This window comes from Hylaeus volcanicus, chromosome 1 (genome assembly GCF_026283585.1).
Source record: "Hylaeus volcanicus isolate JK05 chromosome 1, UHH_iyHylVolc1.0_haploid, whole genome shotgun sequence".
Lineage (NCBI taxonomy): Eukaryota > Metazoa > Arthropoda > Insecta > Hymenoptera > Colletidae > Hylaeus > Hylaeus volcanicus.
Window position 1 is genome coordinate 2,077,608 of NC_071976.1, and position 22,075 is coordinate 2,099,682.

The 22,075-nt window shown below is 38.0% G+C and overlaps 2 protein-coding genes and 1 long non-coding RNA gene across 8 annotated transcripts; 1 reads left to right on the forward strand and 2 right to left on the reverse strand.

The window, feature by feature from the left end:
* Positions 1-4,337: 4,337 nt before the first annotated feature.
* On the reverse strand, positions 4,338-8,302 carry LOC128881298 (uncharacterized). Its single transcript, XR_008458037.1, has 3 exons — positions 7,562-8,302; positions 6,919-7,234; positions 4,338-5,245 (listed from the first exon to the last, which is right to left on the reverse strand). It is a non-coding gene; the product is annotated as an uncharacterized LOC128881298 (long non-coding RNA).
* A 1,812-nt stretch (positions 8,303-10,114) lies between these two features.
* On the forward strand, positions 10,115-16,211 carry LOC128881274 (uncharacterized). 2 transcript variants are annotated; one of them, XM_054132187.1, is made up of 4 exons: positions 10,115-10,297; positions 10,507-12,194; positions 13,709-14,173; positions 14,267-16,211. In XM_054132187.1, exons 2-4 carry the CDS (start codon positions 11,865-11,867, stop codon positions 14,384-14,386), a joined length of 915 nt encoding a protein of 304 aa, XP_053988162.1. In that variant the 5' UTR covers positions 10,115-10,297; positions 10,507-11,864; the 3' UTR covers positions 14,387-16,211. The 2 variants fall into 2 exon arrangements, with proteins under 2 accessions (XP_053988162.1, XP_053988171.1); XM_054132196.1 differs by lacking the exon at positions 10,115-10,297 and having other exon boundaries at positions 10,490-10,909; positions 11,036-12,194.
* A 1,465-nt stretch (positions 16,212-17,676) lies between these two features.
* LOC128881242 (E3 ubiquitin-protein ligase ariadne-1) lies at positions 17,677-21,837 on the reverse strand. Of its 5 annotated transcripts, none has more exons than XM_054132098.1 (9): positions 21,564-21,836; positions 20,417-20,707; positions 19,803-20,074; positions 19,492-19,665; positions 19,351-19,416; positions 19,045-19,260; positions 18,415-18,972; positions 18,106-18,332; positions 17,677-18,026 (listed from the first exon to the last, which is right to left on the reverse strand). In XM_054132098.1, exons 3-9 carry the CDS (start codon positions 20,007-20,009, stop codon positions 17,945-17,947), a joined length of 1,530 nt encoding a protein of 509 aa, XP_053988073.1. In that variant the 5' UTR covers positions 20,010-20,074; positions 20,417-20,707; positions 21,564-21,836; the 3' UTR covers positions 17,677-17,944. The 5 variants fall into 5 exon arrangements, with proteins under 5 accessions (XP_053988073.1, XP_053988063.1, XP_053988092.1 ...); XM_054132088.1 differs by having other exon boundaries at positions 21,473-21,836; XM_054132117.1 differs by having other exon boundaries at positions 21,686-21,826.
* Positions 21,838-22,075: the final 238 nt, after the last annotated feature.

Here is a 22,075-nt window from a genome sequence, read left to right on the forward strand (position 1 = left end):
AAGCACGTGTTTACTATGCGAATGTGCGCGCACGGGGGACGCAGAATTTCGCGATACTAACAGCGATTACGCAATGTCACGCGAGCTGCTCGCGCGAGAACCGCAGCAGCATCGGTATCGGTCGAGGCGTTCGTCGAGCACCGACTGCGGACACGTTTTTTATCGTGTAGGTTCTTTGTATGTAAATTTCAATAAGGTACATTTTATAAGAACGATTCTAATGGTATAACGATACAAATTCGAAAGGTTTCAACGAAGGTACAGTCGAGCTTGAGGTACCTTTAAGTTTTGTGTATGAAGAGGTCAACATGAAGTAAAGTTGATCTTTCATATAGGAATTTCGATACTATGGTACTAAATATTTCGTAAATTTCGTATAATTATAACGTTGGTTCATCTGCGGAAAAGAAAAGACCGCGTACTGGGTCGGACGTCCACATTCTACTTGAAGGAGTCACATTCGAAATATCACGTACGAAAACTTTTGTTTTATCATCTGCAATCAGTTTTTCGATCGGCATTTAAACAAAAGAAATGTTGATGTAAAATGACACAACTTGATACATCAAAAACGGGGAGATATTCGAGCGTTTCGCGGATTTCATTGAAGTCTACGAACAGAATTCGTATTGTAACGCGAAATGTTTTTATGGCCACGAGCCTACGCGTGAAATTTAAACGAAAGAGTCACCCGATTGACGTAATTAATTCAGATAGCCGAGGGGACCGCCGTTTCGAATTCCTCGGCGTTCACTACGCGGCGTTTAGTGTTGTACCATGGCGAATCTACGCAAACAAACGGACTGATTTATTGGGTTCTCCCGAACATGATTTTCGGAAAATATAGTCGATTTTCAAAGCAACGTGGTTTTTAACGAGTATTATAATTTACTTGTTCTTTTTTCTTTATACTCCCTACATATTTGACTGTAAAGGGTTAATAATGCAAACGTTCCGAAACAAATAAACGTGTCCACAAGCCTGTGCTCCAGAGGCAACACTAACCAAATCCCCCGAATTTAAATTATATTTGTGATTACTCTATAAAAAAACTCAAAAAATATGCCTCCTTAAGGAAGAAATACTTTCTGATCCTGCGACTTACATATTTACATTTAGACAAATAAATATCCTACGAAGCAACGATCTCGGTCGAATCTGAACGAGTATACATTGCCGATCGGTTGGTAGCGAGCGCCAATCGTGCAAATTTGTAAAGTTCAAAGAGGTTTGTCGACACATTTCGAAGGAAGTGTGATAATGGAGAGAGTGTTTGCAGAAAATCTTAAAGGCGGCTTAACCAGCGCCAAAGTGGAACCAGAGCTCCGAGCGCGCGTTGCGCAATCGCGCCTCATTAAAATAGGAAATGCTACGAAAACTACCGATAAATTCAATGTTTACATTGTCCATTATTTCGTTCCGGTATTCAGACACGGAAACTCCGCGGCATCTTTGCATTCGTCTTGTTTGCCCGCCTCTAAAGGAGCTCACGCGCGCGAACTTAATTAGACTATATTCGAACCAGACCTGCCAAACAACTTGAGCGTTTTTTTGTTGCAGAAAGTAATATAAAGTGTCACGGTAGGGATCCGATGTTTACAACGTGACACGATGCCATGTCATCACTTTCTTTGTTTTGTTTTGACATAATACCAATTTGCTTACAGGTGTTACTTGTACGTTATCTTGGCTTAGATTGCAAACGAAATTTACAATGAAAAAATTCATCGTAGGTTCGAACGTACGTTTTCCTTGGAATTCATTCTTTTCGAAGTTCTGTTTATTTCTTGTGAAACATACAGCGTTAAGATACTTGAATGGAGAAGTGTTGATTGCACGTAAAATGTTGTTTTTCTGTACATATTTGTTTCTAGGGTTAAACGATTGCTGTGTGCTAAAATTTAAGCAAATTCCTGGTAGAGAAATGACGCTGGACGAAAATACGTAGCACACTGTTAGAATTTTCTGTACTTCTATTTATGTAGACATATTGATCGATAGCGGGTTTTTCAGCTTGACCAAATCAAATATTAGGTATTCCAAGCGTCCAAATTCGTTTCCACGAATCTGCTATCGAGTAATCTGTAAAATTGTTTTCGTACCCAAAAATAAGATAAAATAAGCGAGATCAAATCAAAGTTTAAAGCGTTATCGTCGATCGAGAAGAGAGAATTAATATTAATATCGATTGGTACGATCTCCAGTTGATATTATGCGTAGCCACAAAGGATTTCTGAATGATATACATCGACGAATTGATCTGAATCACTGCTAATTAATCATTTCCAAACAGAACTTCTTTTTCCCTTTCGATCAAACGCTAAAAGAATTTTCCAACAGAGGCTTTAGAATTTTTTTGTTAATATAACGCTAAACTCTCTTTTCGAAAATCCCCTTCAAGATCTTCTTGTTCAGTCTTACGGTTCCGTTCTATCCTTGTTTTTCCGAACAAACTCATTGCCCAAACTCATCAGCGAGATCACGTTGTTATCAAGACGAACCTTTGCGAATGAATTAAATATGGCGTGTATCCAGACGCCTTGACATACGCGTTTATATACGCAGCATACAAGAAACACGGCTGCATTGTCTTGCAACGCTCTGCATTAATATAGGCAATGATATACGACTATCATGTAATCGATTGTCTCGCCGCGCAATGATTGTCTCCATTCGCCTCTGTTTTGCTCGTCGACATGCCTTTTCTCATTCTCGCTGATTGTGAGATAAAATGATTCAACGTTTCTCTCACCATTGCGAAAAGTTCAAAACTATATTCGAAAAGTGCTTTGGGATTTTATTTTTTTAGTAAGAAAATACGCCAAGAAACTTGAATGACTCGATCTTATTATAATCTATAATAATTATTAAATAACTATTTGTTGCACGAATCGGAATAAAAAATTGCGGATAAGTACGGTAAAACGAGACAGCTACCATCGAGTCGTTGCATGCTGATTCCATGCTTCCGAATAATGTTACCGATGATTCAGTAACGCGAGATTAATGCACCAAGGGTTTGCGCGCACCGTAAATATTGCCACGGACTCTGGTCTTCGGCATTCTAACCAAAGATGACGTTATCGAAACTTTGTTGAATTTGTGAGACGTGCGCCGATGCATCAGCTGGTTAAATTTACGAAGCACGATTCATTAGTGTACTCTTGTGGATCTCTCGTTGATACTCTATATTTGGATACGGATCGTCATTTATCGTTTAAGTATATTCGAGGATTTTCACGGCAAAGATATATGCCTGAGTAAGAGAAGTATGTGTACATGAGTTTAGTAAAATTATTCTTCGAGTGGAAAAGGGAAAGAAAATAAATAAATTACTATCCGAAGGGCACCATCTAAAAATCGCGATCGAGTATTCAAATAAATGTTTGCTAATCTCAAGCTCCAGTGCAGTTTATTATCCACCGAGTCCAGATTGATCCAGCTCCCTACGATACCGACCAAGTTGGTGGATCGATACCTCGCTGTATTCGAGATACTCGAATGTACTCGCAGCGATCAATTCAAATATTGACAAAAATCTGTCGTTGGTCGGATAGTGTTCAACAGAAAACTAGACAAACTCTAATTTCAAATGCAACTTTTATATTACTTGCATACCCTGTTTTTGAAATTGAAAACCCACGTTAAAAGATCGAAGTGATCAGAAAATTTCAATTGCAAATACCCTGTAAGGTAACGGTGCAGCCGAGTTTCCCGATTTCATGGAAATGATACGTGTATCCGACCTCCATTCAGCTTCGAGCACCCACCCACGCGATAGTGCGACCGTGCACTACGTGACGCGCGATCCGCAACATTTTTACGTTGCTTGCCGGTTGATTGTCCCACCGAGCACGTTGGTGACGTCAGTACGTTTTATGAATCACTACGGCAACCCGAGGACGCTATAGTGATCACGCATGATAGTACACGCGCGTGATTCGCATTACGCTTTTATGTCCTGACGTACGGTGCTCTCTGCGAACACCGAATGCACACGCGTGGAACGTGTTGGACGTGTTCGTTCTCATTGTTTTGAACCGCCAACGCTGTTAAAAGAAAAGTTCTAGAACGAAGTTGGACGCTGAGTTAGAGTCGTGAAAGTTAAACTAACTATAGGAATCTGGGGGGGTCGTATATCGAACAAGAGAGTGTTGAAATAGAGTAGACAAAGATAGGCTGAGATAAGCAAAATTTGAACAGATTAGTTGTAAATAGTCAGAGTTCGAGTTTTCTTCGACGATATAATTAGAAGAAAGGCAAGCATAAAGCACCTCCCCCGGAAAATTTATACCGTTCGAGTTGCGTCACTCTTATCAGGATTAAGTGATGTAAGAATCGTACGTATTACGAGCAGGAATCAACTGTTTTGTAAATAAAATGAGCGAAGGAAGCAAAACACGCGGTGGGAAAAATTTGCAAGGCGCGAGTAGTATCTCACGCGAAGAATTCTACGAACTCAAATTACGATAAGAATAACAAGTGACAATGTCTGTTCTATCGTACGGGATACAACTATGTGTATGAATTAATATTTATACCCCTGATTCCTCGACGTAGCATCCGGTTACGCAGAAAGTTTTAAGTAGATCAGTCGTATGCGTTCCGTAATAAATCTGCCTGTTAGCGAATCCAGTTACAAACAGGATTTCAAAATCAGATTGTAAATCACGAACTCGTTGGTGTGTCAGATCTCCGTGTCTTCGGTATATGTACGTATGTTTCCTTGTCAACTATATCGTTGAAAACCTTGAATCAATTTACCATGTGACCGTTTCATTTTCTATTATTAATTTATTGACGTAAATCAAGTCTTTCATTTTTTTTTTTTTTTTCTAAACAATCCAGAGATATATTTTTGTTCTCCATTTTGGGACAGAGATGATGGCGTATTTTATCGAGAGATAAAAGATCTCGTAAACAACTCCCATACTGTAATTGTTCGAAAGCGAGATTTCGTAAAAAGATTTTGGTACGGTTATTTGAAAGCATGTTCTTCTTTCTCGTTCCGAGAAAATCTTCGTAAATCAGAAAGGAATGCGTTATTATTATGCATTACTCGGTGACACATAAGAAGAGAGGAATCAGATCGCAGACGTTCCTTTGATAACTTGAATAACGTTGACAGTGACAACTTCCGGGGGAAATTATGTAAACAAAACACACGAAGTCTCACTTCGTGGCTTTCCTCTTCGAGGATCAATAACGATAAAATCGATTATCCGTTTACTGTTTCTCGTTTTCCCTGCAAAAAGAATGATACGATATATTTAACACGTTGATCCACATGTGAGTAACACAGCTTTTCTGCCAAAACAAATCTGTATAGAATACGTAAATATTTATGAGAATACAAAAATGAGTAATACAGTACTCCATACAGTAACGAATAAAAATCACGATGAATCATTGCGATCGAAACTAAACGCGAGACTGAACACATTCCCAATACGATAATAAAGTCGCGATTTCAAATTCGCTGGAGTAAGCGACATTCCAACGATGGCCAAACATTTCTTTTTTCTTATCGCTCGACTGCAATACGGTAAATCAAATTAACGCCATGGAAAGTTACACATTTCGTTCGAAACGCATGGAGCAACGTGCTCCGCGTTCTAATTACTCCATACAACATTACACAATCATTAACTGCCGCTAATTAATAGCATTACATAATACGTATGCATCCGATCCCGTGTAACCGAAACGAGATTAATTTTTGTATCGCGTGTCTGGCTCGTATAAAAGAAATCTGACGAATGTCTGTGTTACACGGTTAATTTGCATGAAAATGACGAGGGGATTCGTACATCGTAGGTATCATTTAAACGTTATAAACGCAACAAATATTTGCATTATATCTATCATTGGTGCATTTTATGGATGGTTTTTCTAAAATTCCTATTACTTCTGAAAATACATGGTGATTTTTTGGACACCTCATACGACATAATTTGCACATTCGCGAAAAATGAATACATAGTAGTGATATAAGAAATTTTGATTACCCAGAGTGAACTATTATTAACTATAATTATAAGGAACGTCAACGATGTGTGTAATTACCAGTTTATTCGGTAAATTGTGTTTTAATTGCACTAAATCATTCACACTTAGCGGAAGAAAAATGAACAGAATTTTTGTAACTTTGTTTGACGCTCTTTACATGACAATTTTCTCGACTAAGCTATAGCTTGATTAGACGCAAAATTTTGTATTAGAAACCATACAAATTTGAAATAATGTAGATCTTCCGTTGCTTGAGCACACTTTGCACACACACTAAGTTGAACGAGTATCAAAAACTGCTACTTTAAACACGATTACATTTATCCTGATTGCCTGTACGTGTCACGAACGACCGGTATGATCTATTTCCGCTCGAAATCATACTAGGCTTATTAACTGACTCTGTAAGCTGATTTGACGACGAATTCGTTTTATCTCCTGCACCCTATTGGACTTGGAAAGCACAGTCAACGGCAGTTAATTCAACCCCATTGTGTCCTTAAAATAATGTACTTCGAATTAAAGTAACTAGAAAATAATCTGTCTACATTAGATACAGTTCTACTAACAGTTCGACTAACGTACAATATTAGATATACAATATCTTCCATAATGTCTAAATAATCATTGGAACGACAGCTCACACAAATTTATTTGATATATTTCACTCAATCTATTCGAGAACCAAATATCTCAACACGAAATAACCTCAAATTCGATCGATCTTCGGATCTCCATCGATAAAGAGAACCTGTTGCTTAAGAGGAATTTTCGCCACGCTTACTATAATTCTGTGAGCCTTACCTTTTTCGTCACAGAGGTCAGCAGAAATTCAAGGATCGAACGTCGCGGACGCGCAACATTCACGAAAAAAAACCGATAAATCGGACACAAAGTAAACATACTGACCTAATCATAATATCTCGCCCCGAAAGGATCCCGAACCGGCAGAAGCTCATTCAGCGAAGAGCGCACGCTACCTTCTGATACAACACTTCCGGCAGCACTTTTATTTTTGTCTTTTACCGTCCCTCTTGATACAAACGAAGTGTACGACTTGGCCGAGGCGTCGATAGAGAGATAACTAAATCACTACGAAGGGGTCAGTTCGCGGCGAGTACGTCTGTCAATCTGTTAGTACCACTGCCATCTCAGGGACGTCGCACGGGACCGCGAAATCAGGCAGTGGGACCCCTCCTCTCACCCCTCCTTCCGCTCTACCGCCCTGCAATAGTAGAAAAAATGATATCGTCGTCGAGGGGTATAATACGGTCGATCATTGACAGCTTCGCGGAAGTAATAAAACTCAAGTTAAGAATAACTACCGTATACTAAAGTTATATAATTTTATAATCGTTCAATAAAAATGATTCGTTGTTTGGAGGTCTCGTCTAAGCAAAGAATAACGGAAGAACATTTTCGAATCCATGCCTGTTTCAATACTTATTTCTACTACTTTAGCTACGTTAACAATAAATCTACGATTTACGAACGATTAGGGACGATAAATGAATCGCGATCGCGGAACCGTGATATTTTTTACTTTACTTACATTCGTAGACTTACGCTCTTCACGTCGGCATCTATTCGCCACTTGTTCGCGTCTGTCGAAAAATTGCAAATGGCGGAGCACTAATGCGTCAAGCCCGCCAAAAGGATATCCAATTAGCGGATCGTTGTACGCGAAACGATTGCAACGTTGATTTAATTTTCCCGAGCGTGGAACTTGGGTAATTGCGAGCAGTAAGTAGGGCCAAGCGGAAAAACAATTCTACGTTATGATTTATATTGGCAAGTTAAAAAATAAAAAGAGAGATTACCGAAAGGCCTCTGCACCCCTGTACCCAGGCTCGAGTTAAATTACTATAGAAGACTTTATCCACTTTAGGCACTGGCCGTCAAGCAATCATCCTATTGCCGTACCATAGTATCATGAATGACGGTAAGAAAAGCTACCGAGAGCCGGTTACCACAAGTTCCCCTGAAATACTATGTGCCGCTCACTCTCTTGTATTCCCACGGTCCACTTCGTCAAGAGAAAACAATACGAAGCAATATTTTCAATCGGTCTAACACGACAAAACAAGATCCGTCTCGTCACATGTCGTGACAGTTGATACGTTTGTCAGTTTTGCTCGACGCACTAATGAGACGGAATACAGTTTTTATCGTTTTTTTACTTGGCTAAAGTATCAGATGATCAAACATCGACGAAAAGGACGAACAAGGTTACGAACTCCAGCCAAAGCAAATCGCTATTCTAACCTCTTCGGGTCTGATGTAATGTACAATGAATCTTGATATTATTTTTTAGTAGAAAGTAATTCCAGAGATTTTTGCATACTTACAATTGATCTCTATGATTTTCCATGACACTTCGCTATTTTTTCTTTATGTAATATCGATGAAAACAGTTGTCATATCGTAAGGGAACTTGACGGGTCAACTAGCCGAAACAAAGTAAAGATAATTGTTACCAATCTAAGGTAATTCGAGTAGTGATCGGTTATCGAGGGAGAAGAACGATACGCGCGACTCCATAGTGCGAAATGGTAACGAAAGAAACACAAGTTGGTCAATTGTGCGTGGGTATATAAAGCTGGAAGATCCGATAAACAGCATTCAGCTTGGAATGCAGGAATGCGATAGACTTGGCGTTGATTGAATTTTTCTTAACGCTTCACATCAAGGAATTCGTCGCGCTAAATGTTCGCGATCAACGAAGCTTCTTATTGCGTCTCTCGCCACTTTAAGAAGCCACTGTGAGATAATGACCCAATTAGATGTCATTTACACGTGAGTCATATTGCCAATTTATCCATGTCCGGCTGCTAGGCTTTAATGCCTTACGTGTACGGTTATCCGTGTTTGGTATAGAAAGGTAAACCGCCTCGAGTAGTGTGCACCTGCGAATTCTATTTTCCCAGAAACTGTTGACACTATTCTATCGACTCGCAGCTACGGGAAACATTTCGGAAAAGATTGTCGAATTCCTAACCTAACAATATTCGATACAAAGATATTCGATACTATATAGCAAAGAGTCCCAAACAATTCCACAACTATTTTCCTCAGCCTGAACGGCCCATTTCTTGAGTTGGAATAAAGTACCAAATATTGGCCGCTGCAACGTAACCTACATTCCATGTTCTTGCAGAGTATTATCAAAAGAAATTCAAGATATAAAGAAAAGTTGCATTCTGCGATTTGCTAGAGTAAACAAACAGAAGTGAAAGTATTTCATAGGATCAACTGGGATGCGTCTAAGTCGTCTGAATGAAGACAGAAGGATTGATAATTGCCGACGCAACGTCTAGCAGCATTCCGTTGGCGAGAGGGGGCTCAAAACTAGTTCGTCACCGACTAACGTCGAGACCTCTCGTTTTCTTAGCCACCTAGTATACACATCCGGTCGGCGGGCACTCTGCAACTTTCCTACTTCATTCATCGACGCATTCTGTGGCCTTTGAAGGTTGCACAGGCAGAAAGGAGCGGACACGGTCGCGCGCCGACGATCAGAGTCAGCCGGCATCCACCATCCACGCCGACCAGTTTCAACATAATAATTCCTTCTTGGAAATATACCATGGTACCACTGCGCTTTGCAGCGTCGGGGATGGAAATCGCATTTGTTATGTGTGAACCAAACCGCGGACGCTGTTGTGCCGTCTTCCAATACCATTTTGCTCGACTTTTTCCATGGCACTATCACTGCCGTAGCGTCAGAGCTGGACTCGTAATTAATTATATCGTTGCGCGCAATCAACCGTCGCTGCGCGACTGGACGTTCTCCCTCTAAATTTTCTTTTGAATAATCGTTTCTTTAAGAATTTAAAACATTGTTTTTGTCGTTGAATATATGTATAATTTTAGAAAATGTTTCCATCTATTTTGCGTTTCTTCGTGTGTATACAATGACCTTCTAAAAACAACTTTATAGTTGTGCTATTCAGATTTCGTTGAAAGAGTATTGTCTTGAGCAATGATATAAGTAATCACTAGTGATTCAGTTCTGCGTTTCACTACATTGCTCTGTAACGCGATAAGAAATTGTGGATCATGCGACTTGTACAGCAGGAAGTCGTAATGATAGGGAGCACGGCATCAATGAAATGGTAAACTACCAATGACTGGAATACTATCGTCATCCCCGACGGTCCTACGTCACCTTTGGGTCAGCAACCGTGACGTGGCTTTCACCGAGCACGCTGATCGCCATAAGTGTCGCAATTTCTTGCAATCGATCAACCGCTTTCGTTACGGGATTAAAAATAACTTGTAGATGAAGGTAACGTTATCGTCACGATATCCTTTGTATACTTCACGCGAATACATTAATTAATATACTAACAAAGACTTCTCCAAGAGAAAACTGGACAACCGGCAGTGTTAAAGATATAATCACAATGAAAGCACACTGTGCTGTTTAGGAATACATGACTTTAACTTTTTCAGTCATCAAAATTCTCAATATATTAACCACTCTGGTCATTACAGATGCAAAGAGGACTCGCGAATTCGTTGACGAACGGAATTTCTGCGGAGGTAGCCCAGATCGAGATCACGATACTTTCCATCTCGAATCACGCAGTCAGCATTTAACGAACGTTCCACGTAAATAATGTAACGGCGAGAACATAGCCTGGGAAACGGTGCCCGATACCAGGCGAACTCCGCGTTCCATCGAAAATTCCGTTCGTTCGGTTCTCAGAGCGCACACAGGTAAGTGTTCGCGTTTGTGGCTGTCGGTGCACGTGCGCGAGAGCGCCCTCCGGGGTGAAGGGGGAAGGTTATCGATGGCGCCTCGCAGAGAAGGAGAGTAAAGAGAGAAAGGAGAAGAGAGGGCGCAAACGAAGAAGAAGGAGGTGGAAAGGAGATAGTTCAGGCACGTCGCACACAGGTAAAACCGTAGGTATAGCTAGCGATGGGACTAACACCGTTTCGATGATTTCTCACTTCGAGCTTTGACACTTATCATGGATAATTAGCGGTAGATAGCTTTTTTTAACAGTTCTTCTACCTTTAGATGATCAAACTTCAAAATGCTCCCGCACGAGTATTGATGAGATGGCTACTAACGCAGACCAGATCCACTTCAGGAACTTTATATGCAGATATAAAAAAGCAGCATATTAGAAAAAAGCAAAGCATCCAAATTATCACTCGCTCTCGACACTCTTTGTCGCGCGGTAGACTTGATGTGAGCTCGTGAGCTATAGGTAACAGCGAATCTGACGGCAACTTAATCGCCAATTTGGTTACCACTTTGGTATCCAATTGCTTGGTACCATTGTTACGTATCACGTTAGTCCCATTGCTAGGTGCAGCCGATACGTTTGTGTTGCGCGGGAGCGAGATAGTGTGGACCGCGTGCCGGAATACGCCGGCAGTCAATGGTGGGGAGAAAACGTGAATGATCCATAGAAGTTCGTAAGGTTGTGTGGTCCAGGCGAGGAGCGTGTGTCGGCCCGTACAGAGCAGTGTACCGACGAAGGAGAACTGAACAGTGTGGAACGGTGGGAAACGTCAAAGGAATGGCGGGGATACGCGGCAACCAGAGAAGTGGGGTGCGGGTTGGCGGTCGGTGGTTCGGAAATGGCCGCGGGAAAGTAGAGAGCGTTACGTCGTCCGGGGCAGGCGAGCCAAAGATTTTCGGTGTGCGCGGTGTGCCCTCGTTAACCCGGCGCTTCGGGCGATTTTCACCAAGGCACTCGAACGCACTGGCGATGTTCTAAAGGGTACGTTAACACGGCCACGAGGATTCCTCCGTAGGTGTGCGAGCATCTCGTCGACGAGAGTCGGTGGCCAGACAGCCGGTGCCTGGAAGAGATCAGTGCGGGCGGTTGTACACGAGGATGGCCGGCGACGACGGTGCACCACCGAACAATGAGATCCTCGACGCGGTCGGAGAGGGGCAGGGTGCGTCAGTGCGGGGGGAACCACATTCCAGAGTGGGCGGCATCCTGGAATGCGATCCCCCCGGTAACAGGAATTCGCCGAGCGAGCGAGCCTGCAACGACCACGACGACTGCGACGACGGAAGCGGTGAAACTGTGATCGCCGACGACGATTGTAACAACAGCGCCGTAGCCGTTGGAACCGTGATTGGCGACGATAACGGCGGTCTGTGCCGATATGCTATCGGCACCGCCAATACCGCTATGTCTTTCATCGAAGTTTGCCAGGTAACTATACCGCGCCGATTGCCGGTCTTACGTGCTTTAATCTCCGCTGGCTGTCAATGAGCTCTACTTTCCTCTCTCTCCAACCTTGGCACTTCTCCATGGTTTCTCTCTTGCACGCGTTACGTTCCCCTCTCTTCGTCCCGCTCACGTGAGAAAGCCGCTTTTCAAAGGGAAGATCGATACTGTCCATTTTGCCTTAAAACCACAAAGCAAACATTAAATTATTAATTGTTACCTCCTCTTAGCTCCTAAATAAATCCCAAGTTAGAAATGGTTTTGTATTATTTTTCTCCTTCCATTTATTCTTATTTGACAAATGTATATTATAATCAGGTTTATCATTTATTAACATGTGTTAAGTAGGATAATTTCATTCTAAAGGTCTTATGTATACACATGTTTCACAAAGATGAGACAAGCCGAAACATGTACATTTCTTGTGGAAAGAGAATCGTAAAGTACTTTACCAGGTTACAATCCAAGTCTTTGTTTTCCATGTATAAACAAGAATATTCCATTACTCTAAACTTTAGTAAACCATGATTAGTTTAAGTAGATTATGTCCAATGACCGATAACATTACTTTTATGAAAGGGTCTGTAGGGTTTACCTTATAAAGCGTTGTAATAGTGCTTTTAGCTCTACACTATCAAGCTGAAGTTAACAAAAATGCTACAAATCAGTGTAATACACATTAATATCAATTTGAATAGGTCCTTTTAATCCATTGTTCCTTAGTTCTTTATATCCTATCATTGGTTACTCATAAAATTATTACTTAGGCAACCAATACTCAAAGTGTTGATATTGGAAAACCCTAACCTATACAATAGTGCAATAATACATTTTAATCATCTGAAATTCTAACAGTTAAACTTTACATTGATAATAGGTTAAAATAAATCATAATACAATTAATGTAACGTACACAAGGTTTGAATGGGTTAACATATTCGCTACCATTGCTTGGTTGCAATACTATGCATCGCATTCCATGTTGCATTTAATGTAATATATACCTTTCTCAATTCATTACTAGCTTTTATTATTGTAGGAAGAATCGAAACAACAGGTACAAAACATTTGTTGTTCTTTTGCCATGATAATCTTTTTCTTGGTCGCGTTGACTCGAGGATTTATAATAAGTTTCGATAACAATCGTTTCTAAGAAATCATTCGTCGTATTTGATCTTTGATGCAACGAGAACGAAGTACCGTTAATCGTTCAATTACCATCGCGCTTTCTCTTACAGATTTATTTCATAAGATTTTCATTTATCATACATCATTGTTACAAGAATAACGCATAATCGTAGCCTTAGGATTTAGCGTATTTATTCGAATAAATATTTTCATTTTCGATACCTGTCCTCTTTGAATTATTAACTTTTAGAATTAAAAATCTCAAACGAATCGTACCGTTCGTACCAGGAAGATGATTACGAATACATATTATTTTTATTTATCAGCGAGCAAATGTTATTCGATGTTACAAAAAGGATCGTCTCTTTTAGATTCGTCTGCAACATCTCTTCCCGCAATTAGTTTCATCCTCTCAGCGCTACAGCCTTTGCGAGGACTCCATTGAATTCACGGCGGAATGTTTGGCGAACGATGTGATACGATATCTGTTGAAAGAAGATATTTATCTTATATCGCGGGACCCGGTCTCTAGGAGTATGAGACACAATGTGTATCAGATGCTAAACAAACACAGTATCCTATTTGCGAGTATGGTGAACCGTTTGAACGTCGTACCGGACACGGCGTACGAAGCGTTCATGGGAGTCGCGGATGAGCTCTTTTTACACGGTGGAGTTACATGGGCAAGAATCGTTTGTTTGTACGCATTTATGGGCAGACTCGCTCTCTGGGCACGGGACAGACGAATGCACGCTCTGAAGAAGAAATTACCGCTGTACGTCTCCAGATTTATTGGCGAAAAAGTTGCGCATTTTATCAAAGGATACGGAGGATGGGTACGTGACCAGTCGATCAACCAATCGATAGATAGTATTAATAAATGTATTTTCTTGTTCTACTTATTCCAAAATAACTTTATGCTTGTTCAGGATCAGCTGTGTATAGAATATCCCGTGGCAGAAGAGATTAGCGGAGCGATCTGGAGGAGTCTTCTGATGACTGGTGCCACACTTGGCTTGGTTGCAACAATTTTAACTGTAACCTCCTGATACACACTCACAGATCAAGTCGCACAGGGTACGTTTTACGCGAGACCTTTTAGCGTACTTATATTCTACCAAAATGCGCTTAAAAACAATTTCCAAGAGTTTGTACGACGCTTTTCCATTAACATCGAAAATGGAATCGTGTGATTCGAAAGTGAATCTTTCGTATGCATTCCTAATGAATGCGCGATGTGTAAATTCAGCGTCGGCCATGCAGTATGTACAATCATCGTACTAATATCACACGAATTACAAACATCGTACTTTTTTTTTATGATAATTGCAAGAAATATTTAAACGAGCGAAGGATAACGATGAAAGTTCCCTATTATATTCGTATTGTGTAATAATCGCAGCTCGTTGGACTAGTTGAATTAGTAAAAGAAAATCTTATTTAACGTTAATCTAGATATTTTATCAAAATAATTTTCATACGATACTCAAAATTTGACGTTTCAGATATTTATGTCGAACAAGAATCTCAAAATTATATTGAATTTAGGTAGAAGCAATCTAAGTATATTTATTTATAATTTATTTTAGGTAGAAAATATATTAAATAATAAATTTCCTTGTCGTTCGAAGACCATCGTGGACGCTTAGAATTTATAAAAAGCGATCCATGTGACAGTGCTCGTTAAATATATGGTAAACATCTTTAAACAACATTGAATATTATATGCGGTAGCTTCTAATAACATTGCAAAAAATTTATATAAGTATTCGGAGATAATAAACGTTTCTACAAAATATCAATTTTCTTAGTGGTATCAATTATTTTATATACCTGTAACAAAAAAAAATTCATTTTTACGAAATGTGTTGGATCAACCCCATTGTTTTTGGATACAATAAAAAATATCACTCTAATATATTTGAAAATAGTAGGGAATGATAATAAATGAATGGAGAACAAAGGTCATTGACATTTTCGTAAACAAGTATTCTTAATCGCACTAGGTTATACGTAACATAACCCCTAAAGAACGTAAAAAGGAAAAATAATTTAGGAAGCAGAATTTTATTGCTACCGAACAAATGAATCTCGAAAAGGTATCTTCTTAAAAGATATATAATATTTTAGTACTAGAATTATTAAAAATATATTTTGCAGATGTTGATATAGTTTTATTTAAAGTAGTATACTTATTCAAACATAAATACAGTCTACGTACTACTCAAAATATATTGATTTATCGATGCTAGAATGCAAGTATTGAAAAACCAAAAAATGTCTAAACTACACGATTATTAGTGAGAGTACTACTATATGACTTGCATTATTTTAGTCTTTGAACAAACGAAATAATATTAATAAAGTACCAGCGTGCAGCACTGATCTTTTGATTGCATAATTAAATACATCCTTTTACGTAGCTTTTGTGTACATATTGCCGATAATTGAAAATCATTGGATACAAAAAACGTTCGATCTAAGAACGCCTTCTCGAGTACTATTGTCATTTTTTTAAATGTCAATTTCTTGGTGTTATTGAAAGATTCTAGTACTGTTTATTTTGTTAATAAACGTACACGATTTTAAAGGCAAATAATTATTACACGGATTACATGTAAGTTTTTTAAGCTTTTCTGAATATTTTTTACATTTGTTGAATATAAAAAAAGGTGATTCCCTGATTATTATTTATAATTTTATGCATTACATGAATATACAATACAAAACCACGAAACTAGAGAATAATTTCATGTGAATATATCTAACAGTCTTCTTACTTCTACTCGAATTTTGTGACTGTACAGAAAACAACTGCATTTTACTTTTTTATTCCCTAACGTGGATAATAGTAAGAATCAACAACTTTTTTTTTTAATAAACCTTCAAATGTTTCTACTTTAAGTTTGCTAATATTGATATTACAACTATATATAAGTATGTATTATGCATTTATGTGTGAATATATAACTATATAACTGTACAAACGGAACACTTATTTCGTTCCCCACTTATACAACAATAAGTGATCATTGTATCATGGTCATTAACCTCGAATTAATTGGCTAATGATATATGAAACACATCGTCAGCATTATGAGAATATCACATTTAATAAACACAATTTAACGCAAGCGACAGTACTGTCATGAATGAAATGTGAAATGCTAATTTTTTTTCTTTTAAATTTCGAACAAATAAAGTCATGATATGATGTATGATCACATATAATGAATATGTAAAAATTGTCGTATAAATACATAATGCTAATAAATTGAATCTTTCGTTAAACAATATACTAAAAGTAAAATAGTGTATGCTACAAACTCCTAGAAATATTGGACCCCTTTATATTATGCGAGTTCGATTCTGATAATTTGTCCCGAGCCAACGATTTAGAGATCTACAGAAACTCCTCGATAAACGTCGTAAAATCGGGTGTGATTGGGGATTTGTAACGACTATGCGAGACATTTTTATTCCAGGAATCGACCTTTCTTATTTACACAGCCGTCAATCAAGCGAGTGGTCAAGCCACTTACACCGAATAAACGTAAACAGTGGACATGATCCCGAAATTTGTATCGAGGATAAAAAATCTGAATTCCTACCAAGGAGTTTCTGTGCTTCATCGGCATTTTGAGTATTTTTCTTTTCATAATTCTACATCAATTTTGACTTTGTTGTGCCTATATGTACATGAATCACTGATTGCAAGTATAGCGCCTTTTGATATTATCATGTACAAAAGAAGAATAATAATAATAACAATAAAGTAAACGGTAAAGAAGTATAACTCGATAGACAAATCGCACACGATACTGACGACATGATCACTTTAATTCAATTTTTATAAAGATTGGCAATGATAGCCTGGACGTATTGCTGTCCAAAATAGAGCAAAATGTTAAGATATTTTATGAATCTTATTTGCACCGATAGTCTGTCATGTTCAATTATCCCTTCATAAATCGAATGAACAGGACTGATAATAAGAGACAGATTAAAGTATTCTAGTTCTATATTAACCTTTCCACGTACTATTTAAAGAACTCTTGAAAAGTTTTTTTTCTTTAATGTTCAATTAAATACCTTTCTAGAGAATCTTATATTATTATGAAAAGGTGCACTGTATTATTACACTATGGCATTAAAATATATTAAGCAAATTTGATATAACCTTTTGTTCAGTATTGCGACACACTGTTCGATTTTGTTCGTACTTTCGTGATCGTCTGATGTGTCTGCACATGAAAGTTCATTTGAGATTCAAAAATATCGTATTGCAAGGCATATTATGAAGGATCGAAATATGCAACGATGAATAGCACACAGTAAGCGCAAATTAGCATCAGTAATCAATACAAAAGTATTTTACATTTAACCCGATGGTAATAGGATTCAATTTTAATTAATTCAAAATTCATAACGATATATGTGTTGCCACAGATCATATTGTGTTTAAAGTATATCTAACACGTAAATCACTTGGTGACATGCTCTATTTTTGTCTCTTGTCATCTTTCTTGATTTATCACAGCTGGGGCAAAAGTGACAAGAAGGAAAACTTGTCTCACACCCCTAAAAAATAAAGCTGGTATAGCTTTCTATTCCACATACTCCCACCAGTCCTTTTCATAACCTTCATGTACATGTTCCAAAAGCACTTTTCTCCGACTATCGCAATATCTGTAAAAGTAAGAAAAATATTTTTAATACAATGCCGGGTAAAATACGACTCCTCTCGTAAATATACCCAACAACTTACCTGTATTTATCTTGAACCTTTTGTTTAATATCAGCAAGGTTTTCACTTGTGATATCTCTTTCGAGATATTCCGAGAGACGTTCTGTTGTGCCCTCTAGATCTTTTTGGTTATCTTCGAAAATCACAGACTGGTTGTTCTTTCGCACGTAATAAGCAAAAACGTAAGTATACATAAGAGTCTGTCTACAAGAACACAAAATATCCACTGCTTTTTTTAAGAATTGTACCTGAAAATGACATTATGATTTAATTTAACGCGAATAACGCATTTGTAAAATACACTTTTCGTTTGATTTCAATTAATCTTACCTCGATCCATGACATGTTATGTTGTTGCATTTCTTCCATTTTTTCTTTTACACTTGCATAAAGTTTACTTTCAAATTTCAATGACTGCATATGATTCATATATCTATTGCAATAAAATAAGTATCTTTGTAACGCGGATCTTGATTTTTCTTGAGCGTCTCTGGCAGCTTTAGCCTCTTCTTCGTCGTAACGATTACAATTATACCAACTAGATCCGTGCGGTTCCCACGGTCCAAGGCATACCCAACAAAAATCAGTTTTGCAATTCTGATTTTTACAGACCATATGATTACATCCACCATCCTTTTCGATGGTGACATTACATTTGGGACATTCTTTTGTGTTTGCAGCAATCCAATTTGATGTTTCCGAATCATCGTCGCATTTCTTTAGCCATTTACGGAGTAAATGACATTTCACGGGATCGTGCCAATTTTCACCGCAATGGAAACAGAATGTGTGGCCGCACTTGCAAGTCACAGGTCTTGCTTCGATATACTGTACTTTTATAGCATTGTTACAATCTGGAGATGGACACCACCTTAGTAACCTATTACACTGAAAACAAAATAATAATTAGTATATTTTAATAATAATTTTTTTAATGAAAATTCACGAGATAATACTCACTTCGACAAAACTATTTGTTATTAAATGTTGGTATTTCAGTTTAACTTTAGAGTCTTTTACAAGACGCATAACGCTCGCATCATCTACTAAAATGTCACAAGCATGTGCTGCACATGCAATTGTTTGACCCACCCCTTCTTCCATAATCTTGGTAGTGAGGTACTCTCCCCAACAACCAGTACAAAAGCGATGTCCACATTCAAGTCCAGTCATCAACTAATTTTTTTATAAAAATATTACATTATAACAAGACAATATTTTTAATATATATTACATTGTATTTAATATAAATCTATGAGCACATACCGCAGTTGGTTGAACCATAAAACAAATTCCACACTCCTCTGTACCATTTGTTGATGTTCTTCTAGACTAGAAATTATAAATATCAATATTATACTCATTGTTTTTTGTATATAGAAAATGAACAAATATGAGCTCACTTACCAAAGAGCTTTGAGAAGATTGATTTCTATTTATTAATGGACCCTTCCTAAATGGATTAATAACTCTTGCTTCTGCAAACAATTTTTCTTGATCCCCATCATAGAAACGTTCCATTAATTTTTCTTTATCCCATTTAAAATGATTCAATAAAATACGTGTGGTTGTTGCTGGTATCTATAATTAAATCATCAAGTACTATAATTAGATTCAGATGTAACTCAGAATTTATTTTTTGCCATATTATTCAATATTATTACAATTATCAAAATTTAAAAAACAAATAAACTTTTTAAAGTATTTTTTTAACATACTTCTACAACTGTATTCACTTCTTTTATGGAATCAATCATATGTTGCACTATCTCCTCTGTTGACAAAACTTCAAAAGGATAATCATCAACATCTGTTGTCCGTTCCCTTGGATTTTCAGCTTCTATTTCCATAGCAAAATCCACATCATCCCCACTGGATTCATTGCCAGAATCAACATCATCGTATGTTTCCTCTTCAGAATCCATTGTGTTGTTAATTTATTAAGCGATCAAAACGCCAATAAATTTTTTTTATTTTATATTGTTTGCACCTGCACATAAAACGTCGCTATCAAGAGATACGATAGCAACGAACGATGCTCAATCTTCGTAACCGCATCTCTTCTCTCTATGCTTTATTATGTTTATTCGACTACACGGTAAACACATCGAGAATAATAAAATCACTAACAAGTACGCGTCACGGTTAAACGAAAACAGTACATTAGAACATTTTTATCTCAAATTGTGCTTCGTAGAATAACAAAGAATTACGAGACGGATAATAAGACCAACGCGAACAATTATGCTCGCGTTAGCGCTATTATTTGTCTTGCTACTTCGCTCGATAGATTTTCGACTAAATTGAATACCACAAAGAAAATATATCGCACCTGTACCCGCGAAATACTGTTGTAGCGGAACAAGGTGAAAACAGCTTATGTTTCAGCACATGACGTCATCGTTCGCTACTTCCCCGAATAAAGCAAGAAGCTTTATCGTGCGTTGTCCCTTACTTAGTATCGAACTACCACAAAAAATTTACTGTCACAACACCACGCGATCCTTCCATTAGCATGGACAGTCCAAAAATTTTCAAAATATTTCTACGGATAATGGTCAGTAAGAATTAAATCAGCTGCCAAAACATCCGAGTTGAACTCCGGTAGCTGTTACACTAAACGCTAGAATCACGGAGCAAACGATGAATGAGTTACCGTGGTGTTAACCAAGCCTCTTAGGTATATTTTATCCAATGGCGTCTTGTGTTTATCGAATTGATATTTTATGTTGTTCTATGGTTTTTATTATTACTAGTTTGCTTTGGAATTTGGTAATTTTACATGATATAGTACGACGTAGCTACTCCCAGTTGTAGTTACCGAATGAAAATAAACGTTAGAATAATCGAAAACAATTTTGCTGTAAAAAAGTGAATCCTTTCGATACTAATATTTCTCTAACTGCAACTCGATCGTTATTAAATCTACACTTTACGTTAAGTGAAAAAATGTATCTTATTAAATTACTGTAGTTTCTGTGACAAATGTACTAATTGTTTGGAGTAACTAATAATGCTGAGAGATTTATGCAAATAATTAAGACTAAGATAGGAAACTTAAAAAGAACATCATATACATATGTAATTTATGAAAAGGGGGTAAAAAGTAAGCTGTACTCCATATCGAATCATTGTGTACATGAGATATTACTGTGTAACTATCAAACCAGGGAGATTTCCGTAAAACTGTGAAGATGCGTAAAGATTAGCTAAAGAAAATCTTATTTTGATATTCTCTCCGATTTCGTTAATTTAAAAAGGTTAAACGACACGACACCCAATCGAATCGATGATTTTTAACGAATACAGGAACACCGAACACACTTTACGCGATGTCTCGAAAATTGGTCGACGTTAATACACATCACAGATTTACGAGATGTATTACCATGCACAACAATCTTTTCAGCCATTGCACCCAGCAAGTCACCAAATTAGTAGGCTAATCGGTTAAAACCATAAATTAAACCAGAATGCACCATTCGCCATGAAAGAACGGACGAGCTTATAGCTCAATCTCTGCGGTCACGTCCATAGCAGTGTATGCCATGACTTTTTCTTCGACGATTGACTTAAATTCGCTATCCTTTATTGCGCTCACTGTTCAAAGTCGAGGCTAGCTGGTCGATGAATGGAAATAGACACAAAATTTCGCGCGATACTATCCGAGAAATTGAGAATCTATTAGTGACGGCGACAACAAAATGTCTCGTCACCAAGTGTGCCGTTTTACTGACTGAGTCAACTACTTGAAGTATGCCCCGAACGTGGCGCACAGCTGACGCACATGGGCGTCCCTACAGAGGGCACAATTTTCATATATTTATTTAAATGCCATTTAACAATTTAACTACCGACCTATTTAGAGACAGTTCACATCTCACAATCAGTAAATGATTTTCTACGTTAGTATTCAGGGTGTCCCAAAAGTCGGGGAGGAGCCAGAAATGGGGGGTAGCTGAGACGATTCTGAACAACAATTTCCTTTGCA